The sequence below is a fragment of the Liolophura sinensis genome, chromosome 11 (genome assembly GCF_032854445.1).
Source record: "Liolophura sinensis isolate JHLJ2023 chromosome 11, CUHK_Ljap_v2, whole genome shotgun sequence".
NCBI lineage: Eukaryota > Metazoa > Mollusca > Polyplacophora > Chitonida > Chitonidae > Liolophura > Liolophura sinensis.
This window is the reverse complement of record NC_088305.1, coordinates 16,562,140-16,573,426: the sequence shown is the minus strand read 5'-3', so window position 1 is coordinate 16,573,426 and position 11,287 is coordinate 16,562,140. Positions and strand designations below refer to the sequence as shown.

Genomic DNA, 11,287 nt, shown 5'->3' with positions numbered 1-11,287 from the left:
GAAGATGGCAGGGGGATCACTTCACCCTGTCTGAGCAATGGGTTCTTACACTGTTACGTGCGACCAAGCAGAATAACTCTCCCTTTCCTTGTTTATCAGTCATTTTAATATTTGATGAGAGACGAAAATCTCGGCATAATGAAAGGTTTGCTGCAATCACATGTTCCAGCCCAAGAAATTATTTATTTGAGTGGTGTACTCAAGAATAATTCATTCATAGATGAGCGTTCAACGTGAAAGGCAGGAACCCGTGCAGAGCTGGGGAGCCCACGACCATCCGCGGGTAGCTGACAGACCCTTTCACGCATGAACAGAGAGGATGCCCGCATGACAAGCATGAATGTATGTACTGCTCGATCCCTATATCACAGGAAGATGCTCACATCATAGGTCGATCATACAGTCAAGATGGGTATACCATCCGCATATGATGGGCGTAGGATCCGACACCATCATCCGTGTAGGGTTATACGACATAAACTGACATTCACACAAAAATTCATCTGACTGAAAACAAAGGCCACGTTGTTCGAGACCAACCTTGCTATAAAACATTCCCAAACGGTCTAGTTACCGGCGTGATAATAATGTCGCACATAATCATCGTAATACGCTGATCGAGTTTTGACCCTGTATTTAACAAGCATTAAGCTATATAACAATAACAGTCATTAAGTGTGCGAGTACATATATCGTTTCTTCTTGTGGCGGGGTAAGGTAACGCAGCCAAAGTGTTGTCGCCACTGAAGTATTATGCCAAAGGCACCAGACATTACATCCCAGTCAGTCACGTTATACTGACACTGGGTCAACCAATCAAGTGTCCTTGCTCTAACCTCTCAGTGCTGAGCACCAAACGAGGCAGCAGCAAGTACCATTTTAAAAGTTGTTGGTATGACCCGACCCGGCGCTTAAACCTGTGGTCTCCCACCTTCGAAGCGGACGCTCTGACCATTAGGCCACAGACGAAATCGAAGCCAGTATGAGATGGATTTGAATTCACAACCAGTAATTAGCTCCTGCATTCAGTACAAACTAAGAGAAATTATATCATACACAATCTTTAAAGCCAATAATTTATTGTTGAGAGATGCAAATGTATGAAATAGTTGCTAGTATAATTTAGAATTCAGTTTGATTATATCATAGAAATTTACCGGAAATACAGGACTGTATTTTATACCATGAATACGTTATTAAAAGGCAATCTAAAATTTGAGTAAACGTTAAATTAATCATACAGCTTGACGAACGGACATGAGTGCTGTAATCAAATGCTATATCGAATTTGAATAATACAGATTTTCTGTGATTAGAATATTAATGGGTACATTTGGTATCAAAATGCAAAATCAACTGCAATGTTGTAACACTGTCAATCGTGTACTCAAAAGAGTACAAAGCAAATGCTAAGAAATTTCATCTTAAAATAAAAGAAAATAAAACTTTTACAATTGATCGTGTTTTGACATGTTTGGCCAATGTCCAGTCTCACACCTACTGGAATCTGAAAAAATAAATATAGTGCCTGTATAAATTAAGTGCATTTGTGTTACACCTGCATGTATCAACTTCACATGATTTACATGGTGATATATGACTGGTGTTTTTGGAGAGATGAAACTCATTTTCAACGGCCTTCTTCTCGGCTGTTAGAGACACAAAGTGAATAAATTGTGTAACTTGGAAGTCAAACGATTCTGCATATCTGGTGGCAATGCCCAAGACATGACAGAGTGACGGACCCTGCCATAGCACAATAGAACAAGTCATAAACAGGGACAAAAAAATAATGTGACTATTTATTTATTTGATTGATGTTTAACACATACACCTGTAGTCAAGAATATTTCGGTTATACCACGCTGACCAGCATTATGGTGGGAGGAAACTGAGCAGAGGAGAGGGGAAACCCACAATCCTCAGCAAGTTGCTAGTAAACCTCCTCACGAACACCCAGTGCAGAAACCAACATGAGCTGGACTTGAACTCATAGGAGCCTCATTGGTGAGAGGCTCCTGGGTCATTGCACCGTGCTGGCACACTAACCACTTTGTCCAAGGAGGCCAACACTGGCTCTTAATATGATCTTAAATTGCAATTTAAGGCAGGCATACTTTAAAGCCAATAATTGGATACAACTACAAGTATAGCTCTTTTGAAAACTTAGTAAGATATTAGTAAAACTAATGGCTTCACTTGAAATTAACACAATGAGTTTACCTTTATAAAGCTTACTTCAGCCCAATAGTTGTCTTCAAACTTTCTACCTTGGCTATATAGGCTGATTCAGCTTGTTCCTTTGAAATACCTGTTGTAAAAATACAGCTCAAGACTAATATAATCACATCTTTTCCACAGCCTATTCACTGTTTTTACACTTTCGGCTTCAACCCATGTGTGAAACAGATATTCAATGTGTTGAAAGATTATTTCTTGGAAATAAATTTCAAATGTTACAGCAAATTTGTTACTTTTAAAAAAACAAAAAGATGAAGTAAACTGCCAGTAGACAAATGATTTATTTATTTATTTATTTGATTGGTGTTTTATGCCGTACTCCAGAATATTTCACTTATACGACAGCGGCCAGCATTATGGTGGGTGGAAACCGGGCAGAGCCCGGGGGAAACCCACGACCATCTGCAGGTTGCTGACAGACCTTCCCAAGTACGGCCGGAGAGGAAGCCAACATGAGCTGGACTTGAACTCAGAGCAACCGCATTGGTGAGAAACTCCTGGGTCATTATGCTGCGCTAACCAACTGAGCCATGGAGGTCCCAGTAGACAAATGAGAACTTTACAGATTAGTTAAAGGTTTCAGTGATATGGTAGCCATTTTGGATCTCTCTGTGATGTCAATGACACACTTCATCAATACCATATTCAATTTTTTTATTCGTTTATTTGATTGGTGTTTTACACCGCACTCAAGAATATTTCACTTCTATGACTGTTGCGACTGTATATTATTGTGGGAGAAAACCCATCAAAGCCCATATGAAACCGATGATCATCCGCAGGTTGCTGTCAGACCTTCCCACATACGGTGGGAGAGGAAGCCAGCATGAAGTGGACTTGAAATACCACATTTAATGTTGGATAGGCTCTTTTTTGTGCTAAAGAGAAAAAATATAATTTCACCGAAAGATGAACATGAAAGTAAAAAAAACTTGGTTGCACGTCACTGGCGTCAAACGTTATACATAAAGCCCTGGTATCCAAGAATTTATGTATTGAAGTCAGTTTTATTCAGTCAATAATAATCTGAAAAGTGACTTTAAAAAGAAATAAATACTGCACATGCAGTTTTAGATAACTTTATGTCTCCAACGATCCTGTTCTTTTTAAGTTGTCACTTTAAAAATCACAATATGATCAAGCGAAAGACTCACCCTTCCTGCTGGACCATGCATCCCATTTTGCTTTTCCCTTAAAATCCAGCATTCCAGGGCGTTCTGTAAACAGTTTATCAAACAATTAGTACACTTACAATAATAACAGAGCAGTTGTGTAGCACCTATACATCCATTACTGTGACCTGTAATGCGTGTGCTATTCTCTAGCACCAATGCCGACATCCACTGTTGTGACCTGTAATGTGTGCGTTATTCTTTAGCACCAATGCGGACATCCACCATTGTGACCTGTAATGTGTGCGTTATTCTCTAGCACCAATGCCGACATCCACTACTGTGACCTGTGTGCGTTATTCTCTTTAGAACCAATGTTGACATCCACTACTGTGACCTGTAATGTGTGTGCTATTCTCTAGCACCTATGATGACATCCACTGTTGTAACCTGTAATGCGTGTGCTATTCTCTAGCACCAATGCCGACATCCACTGTTGTGACCTGTAATGTGTGCGTTATTCTTTAGCACCAATGCGGACATCCACCATTGTGACCTGTAATGTGGGTGTTATTCTCTAGCACCTATGCTGACATCCACTGCTGTGACCTGTCATGTGTGCGTTATTCTCTAGCACCTATGCTGGCATCCACTGTTGTGACCCGTAATGTGGGTGTTATTCTCTAGCACCTATGCTGACATCCACTGTTGTGACCTGTCATGTGTGCGTTATTCTCTAGCACCTATGTTGACATCCACTGTTGTGACCTGTAATGTGTGCGTTATTCTCTAGCACCTATGCTGACATCCACTGTTGTGACCTGTAACGTGTGCGTCATTCTCTAGCACCTATGCTGACAACCACTGTTGTGACCGGTAATGTGTGAGTCATTCTCTAGCACCAATGCTGACAACCACTGTTGTGACCTGTAATGTGTGCGTTATTCTCTAGCACCTATATTGACAACCACTGTTGTGACCTGTAATGTGTGCGCTATTCTCTAGCACCTATGTTGACATCCACTGTTGTGACCTGCAATGTGTGCGTTATTCTCTAGCACCTATGCTGAAATCCACTGTTGTGACCTGCAATGTGTGCGTTATACTCTAGCACCTATGCTGACATCCACTGTTGTGACCTGTAATGTGTGCGTTATTCTCTAGCACCTATGCTGGCATCCACTGTTGTGACCTGTAATGTGTGCGTTATTCCCTAGCACCTATGCTGACAACCACTGATGTGACCTGTAATGTGTGCATTATTCTTTGGCACCAATGCTGACATCCAATATTGTGACCTGTAATGTGGGTGTTACTCTCTAGCACCAATGCTGACATCCATTACTGTGACCTGTAATGTGTGCGTTATTCTCTAGCACCAATGCTGACATCCACTCTTGTGACCTGTAATGTGTGTGCTATTCTCTAGCACCAATGCCGACATCCACTGTTGTGGCCTGTAATGTGTGCGTTATTCTCTAGCACCTACGTTGACAACCACTGTTGTGACCTGTAATGTGTGTGTTATTCTCTAGCACCTACGCTGACATCCACTGTTGTGACCTGTAATGTGTGCGTTATTCTCTAGCACCTATGCTGACATCCACTGTTGTGACCTGCAATGTGTGCATTATTCTCTAGCACCTATGTTGACATCCACTGTTGTGACCTGTAATGTGTGCCTTATTCTCTAGCACCTATGTTGACATCCACTGTTGTGACCTGTAATGTGTTCGTTATTCTCTAGCACCTATGTTGACAACCACTGTTGTGACCTGTAATGTGTGCATTATTTTTTAGCACCTATGCTGACATCCAATATTGTGACCTGTAATGTGGGTGTTATTCTCTAGCACCTATGCTGACATTCACTGTTGTGACCTGTAATGTGTGCGTTATTCTCTAGCACCTATGCTGACATCCACCGTTGTGACCTGTAATGTGTGCATTATTCTCTAGCACCTATGCTGACGACCACTGTTGTGACCTCTTATGTGTGCGTTATTCTCTAGCACCTATGCTGACATCCACTGTTGTGACCTGTAATGTGTGCGTTATTCTCTAGCACCTATGTTGACAACCACTGTTGTGACCTGTAATGTGTGCGTTATTCTCTAGCACCAATGCTGACATCCACTGCTGTGACCTGTAATGTGTGCGTTATTCTCTAGCACCAATGGTGACATCCATTCTTGTGACCTGTAATGTGTGTGCTATTCTCTAGCAACAATGCCGATATCCACTGTTGTGGCCTATAATGTGTGGGTTATGCTCTAGCACCTACGTTGACAACCACTGTTGTGACCTGTAATGTGTGCGTTATTCTCTAGCAACAATGTTGACATCCACTACTGTGACCTGTAATGTGTGGGTTATTCTCTAGAACCTATGCTGACAACCACTGTTGTGACCTGTAATGTGCACGTTATCCTCCAGCACCTATGTTGACATCCACTGTTGTGACCTGCAATGTGTGCATTATTCTCTAGCACCTATGCTGACATCCACTGTTGTGACCTGTGATGTGGGTGTTATTCTCTAGCACCTATGCTGACATCCACTCTTGTGACCCGTAATGTGTGCGTTATTCTCTAGTACCTATGCTGACATCCACTGTTGTGACCCGTAATGTGTGCGTTATCCTCTAGCACCTATGCTGACATCCACTGTTGTGACCTGTAATGTGTGCGTTATTCTCTAGAACCAATGCTGACACTGACTGTTGTGACCTGTAATATGTTAGTTATTCTCTAGCCCCAATGCCGACATCCACTGTTGTGACCTGTAATGTGTGCGTTATTCTCTCGCACCTGTGTTGACATCCACTGTTGTGACCTGTAATGTGTGCCTTATTCTCTCGTACCTGTGTTGACATCTACTATTATGACCTGTAATGTGTGCCTTATTCTCTTGTACCTGTGTTGACATCCACTATTGTGACCTGTAATGTGTGCCTTATTCTCTCGTACCTGTGTTGACATCCACTATTATGACCTGTAATGTGTGTCTTATTCTCTCGTACCTGTGTTGACATCCACTATTGTGACCTGTAATGTGTGCCTTATTCTCTCGTACCTGTGTTGACATCCACTATTATGACCTGTAATGTGTGCCTTATTCTCTCGTACCTGTGTTGACATCCACTATTATGACCTGTAATGTGTGCCTTATTCTCTCGTACCTGTGTTGACATCTCCGACTGTAGCCTGCTTGTAGTACGAGTACAACTCTAACATATCTTCCTGAGATGGCTCAGACTTAAGCTGCTTTGCTTCTTCAGCAGCCTTCAGGAATGCCTTGAAAAGAAACACAAAAGTCAGTTAAAATTAAAATTTATTTGCTTAAAAACTTGAATGGTTTTCAATCTTTTTGTGACATAATGAGCTTTCGCCAAGTATGGAATCAGAAGTAGCGCTGCCACAAGAATGAAAGGAGGGACATTAGATGCAGTCGATCCAAAGCCAGTATTTTAACCCTCAAAATCATTGGTCGAATGTTGCAGCACTCTAGACCACTCAGCCAATGAGTGCGTTATAAATTTATATGAACGAGCTAACCCTGTTGTGATGAAGGGAAGGACTTGAGGAATTGTTTGAGGACTGGAGCAAACTTAAACAGACTTAAAGCAAGTGCGCAACACACACACATGTTCATGTAGTTTAGGCAGTGTTTGCTTAATTTATTAATGTGTACATTGCAAATTTATCTGAACAAGTCTTTATAGCAACGCTAACATTTAGGCAGACTTTGACCTTATCAAAAGAGTCTGTTACAAGTGACCAACCTGTGTATCAAATTGGGGAGACGTGCACACCACATAAGTTGGCGAATCCCTACTTAAAGTCAGTGAGGTATATGTAGTAGAAACTTTTTCAAATACCTGACCTTGAGAACAGATATAACCAGAGATTAACACTGATTACGTGCTCTGCTACACGACTGTTTTTTTACACAACCATATTTTTAAGAGAAATGTTACACCATAATGCCCCAAATCGTTTTTGGTACATTGTATATTTTGTTTTATTTTTAAGAATTAATACTTTCCTATTCATTTCTTATAGTCTGCTACATATATAATATAACCGGCAATAACTTCATGTGGGTAAGTGTTTGTCTTACTTGTAAATCCAGACATAGATATTTCATTTAAAAAGCAAAATAAAAAAAATAAAAATATTTAAAACCTGAAATATTAAGTTTTATTTCCCTGAAATCTGTTCCTACCTGAAAAACATCTTAAATATAACACAATGTAAAGCCTTAGGACACTGGGTTATCCAGACTATCAACAGTTTGATTGTTCATCCTAGACAATTTTGATGAATTCAGGATTACCACCTACATCTGCCAATCAAGCAGGATAATTTCAGGGAGTGAACTCAGAGACATGGGAGTGCAAAACACCTAAACACCTAAACATCTGCACATGTGCAATGTAACAAATAAGTATGCATGCATGTAGGTTTTTTTTTTTTTTTTTTTTTTTTTTTGATTGGTGTTTTACGCCGTACTCAAGAATATTTCACTTATACGACGGCGGCCAGCATTATGGTGGGTGGAAACCGGGTAGAACCCGGGGGAAACCAACGACCATCCGCAGGTAGCTGACAGACCTTCCCACATACGGCCGGAGAGAAAGCCAGCATGAGCTGGACTTGAACTCACAGCGACCGCATTGGTGAGAGACTCCTGGGTCATTACGCTGCGCTAGCGCGCTAACCAACTGAGCCACGGAGGCCCCATGCATGTAGGTAAGTATTTCTGTAATTATATACTGTTGCGCAGTGCAATACTAAAAATTTCACTTATTCGATGGTGGTCATGCAGTTTTATGAGTGAAGGAACAGGAGTGTCCTAGGAAAAACCACTGACCTTTGGCAAGGTACTGATGAACTTTCACACATGCGATGAACAGATATGAACACCATATTGGCAATAGATGAGTGGCCTTCTACGAGCGCAAGACAGCGCAAACAGATATACGAGTGGCATGGACGTATGCAGATATTTCAAGAACCCGAATGTTGCCACAACTTCCAAACACCCGCACCTTTCCATCTGCACACCCCTCGATCAAATAGACACAGCCCTATGCCCTGGACCTGTACTAACACTGACTAGGCTAGCAGGCAACAGAATTTACAGGAAATAAATAAGCCAAATATAGGGCTATGCACAAGTACAAAACTACCACCTGATAGAAAATACTGGGGAATAAATACTAGAAAAACAAAACAAAAATTAGAGATGTTTTTTGCGTTCTTCATATTCAATGGAACCAAGCATATAAATACAAACCTTTAGCACATGTAGTATTTACTTATTTATTTACTCACTCAAATGCACCCTGTTACCATGACAACTTGAATGTACAAGTAGTGTGTTACTGATACAGCCGTCACAGTTCTGTTTATTTATGACAACAGGCTGCAGTAACTTTTGCAGTTACACGCTCAAACATTTTGTCACCATGTTACATACTGTAACTTAACACAAATATTCAGGTTACTCTCTGGATCTCATGCTGCATACTATCAGTCGTAATCAACCAGAGAATGGCTGTTCCCTCACTCTCAGAGTCTCCCTCTGCACAAATCCTGCTACGTGCACGTACATAATTCATGACGATGGTTAAAAACTTCGCACTTTAATTTAAAAATGAATGTTCATTAATACAGATAAACTTGAGATTTCTCACTTTTTGTTTTCTTTTCATACCTTTAACAGACTACTAGCTAGAAATCAAAAGCACCCACAGAGGCAGAGGCCAAATTACTCGGTTATGTTTGACAGAATTTTGGGGGGGGGCCAAAGATGCCCCAAAACCAATGTCAGAATGTGCCCCATTTAAAAACCTGAAGCAGTTGCCATGGTAATTTGAGACTGAAGTTACCGATCAAATATGTTTCTATGGCTTAAAGTCAGCAAGCACAAAGCTGATAGGTTATTTCTTAGTCCATGTGACCCCTGAGATTATTTGGTAACGCTCAAAGCCACCCATTATTACCACTGACAGCTTCAACATATTTGGCAAGAGCAGGCAACTGCATCAGGTTTTCAAATGGAACACATTTTGACATTGGGTTGGAGCCATCCTTGGCTGAAGAAAACATTGCCTAGCCGAACGTCAGAGCAATCATTTGACTAAGGTACACTCCCTCAAAAAAGGCCTGGGACAAAGTTGCTATTTCCACTAGCTGTCTATGTGTACAGGTGTGAATTTACATAGCACAGGCCTGTAACTTTCTGTATCAACCAACAAAAAGTACTGGCAGAGTTATGGGGAATAACTGCTTCTAATGTGTCGGATCGACGGTATGCCCCATTTACCGCATCCTCATAAAAAATGTATTTATTTTGTGAACTTGTGCAGTTATCGTTGATTGTTGTTGGTTCGGCGAGACTCAGAACAGGTTTGTTGATTATGGCCTATATGGGGACCACTCGATTCACATCGATTTGCGCTAGGGAACATTCTGCGTGTAAAGAGGCGGTAAATGTGGCTTACGCTCGACCTAACACATCAGAAGCAGTTTTTCCCCGTAACTCTCCAATCACTTCGTGTTGGCCGATACAGACAGTTGCATTCCGCAACTAGACTACATGCGTGTTCGAAGATTCTAAAGAATACAGACTAACACTGCCTAGATTTGAAACTGCACATGGATATAAACCTATATATCTTACACTTACATGCATCTATTGTAAGTTTTTTTCTGTTCCTGGCCAAGAGGAAAATAAATAAATATCTTATTTTTAACCAAAACATCACAAACGGCCGTTGATATGACCTGCAATGAACAGAACATGACAGTGATTCATCCTATCGTGATCGACCCGGCGAGGTAAAAAAAAAAATTGGAGCTAACATCAACTAAATGACACTTAACTATTTAGGCAGAACTATACACTTGATAACATCAGGTGTCCAAGTAGCATTTTATCTTACCTCAGAGTTCGACATCTTCGCAGAATGTTCAATAACCTGTCTCTTCGCAACCGAATATAGACAGCGAGTGTTTGGCGTGGCGTGGTTTCAATGCAAAGAAATAGGCCAAAGGTCACGCACATGTTACGATGTGTTTTTGTACCTCATCTTTCAGGAGAGCTCCGGCTTATTGTTGGGTGGTTCAAAGTTATTTCCCTTGTCACATTTAACCTGTGTACCCTTTACCATGCACCTGTAGCAGAAGTGAAATTCTACTTAGACCTACTCTCTACTGCGGGTTTTGTAATTTCAATTTGCCACGATAAGGTCGCATGAAATACACTCTACATCCACTCCTCTGACTTATTTGTTTATACCTAGATATCAAACAGGCGTCTGAAGGCTAGCCCTGGGGGAACGCATGTAGTAGATTTTTCTCATTGATTGTGCAGGCCTACAAAGACAAGACATCTACTCTATCATTACATTATAGTGGGCTCCAGTGTGACTCCGTGGTCGAGATGAATAGCGCGCCAGCGCGTTGCAATCACCCACCTATGTGGGTTCAGCTCATGTTGGCTTTCTCTCCGACCGTAAGTGGGAAGGTCTTTCAGCAACCTGCGGATTGTCACCCATTTCCCGCGGGCTCTGTCCGGTCTCCCACCATAATGCTGGCCGTATAAGTGAAATATCCTTGAGTCTGCATGGCTGTATCGTGGTTTAAACACCATTTCTTTGCATGTTTAATACAAGTTTGTTCTAGCTCACACTGCGCCAGATGAATGCAGCATGTAGGCCTACCTGTATGTAGAATATTTATTGCAACAGTTTTGAAATTCACTAAGCCCTATAAACTATTGCTTACTTAAAACGCTCCTGTCAATCAACGCGCCCTGAGTGCCAAATATAGAAATTTGAAGTTTGTAACCTGAAACACCAGGGTTCTTCGCACACTCTTTATCACTATCCGATGCGAACCTGTAATTCATTTCCTAGAGAAATT

The 11,287-nt window shown here is 41.2% G+C and overlaps 1 protein-coding gene across 1 annotated transcript; it reads right to left on the bottom strand.

The window, feature by feature from the left end:
• Positions 1–1,180: 1,180 nt before the first annotated feature.
• On the bottom strand, positions 1,181–10,443 carry LOC135477873 (acyl-CoA-binding protein-like). Its single transcript, XM_064758079.1, has 5 exons — positions 10,306–10,443; positions 6,535–6,649; positions 3,396–3,458; positions 2,224–2,311; positions 1,181–1,507 (listed from the first exon to the last, which is right to left on the bottom strand). The coding sequence occupies exons 1-4, from the start codon at positions 10,318–10,320 to the stop codon at positions 2,235–2,237; spliced, it is 270 nt and encodes an 89-aa protein (XP_064614149.1). The 5' UTR covers positions 10,321–10,443; the 3' UTR covers positions 1,181–1,507; positions 2,224–2,234.
• Positions 10,444–11,287: the final 844 nt, after the last annotated feature.

What these genes read in the sequence shown, in the direction of transcription:
- LOC135477873 (XM_064758079.1), bottom strand. An exon ending in AGTCGGAGATGTCAACACAG is followed by an intron (nt 3,459 to 6,534) that starts GTACGAGAGAAT and finishes AACTGTTTACAG; the next exon opens with AACGCCCTGGAATGCTGGAT. An exon ending in TGCATGGTCCAGCAGGAAGG is followed by an intron (nt 2,312 to 3,395) that starts GTGAGTCTTTCG and finishes TTTTTACAACAG; the next exon opens with GTATTTCAAAGGAACAAGCT.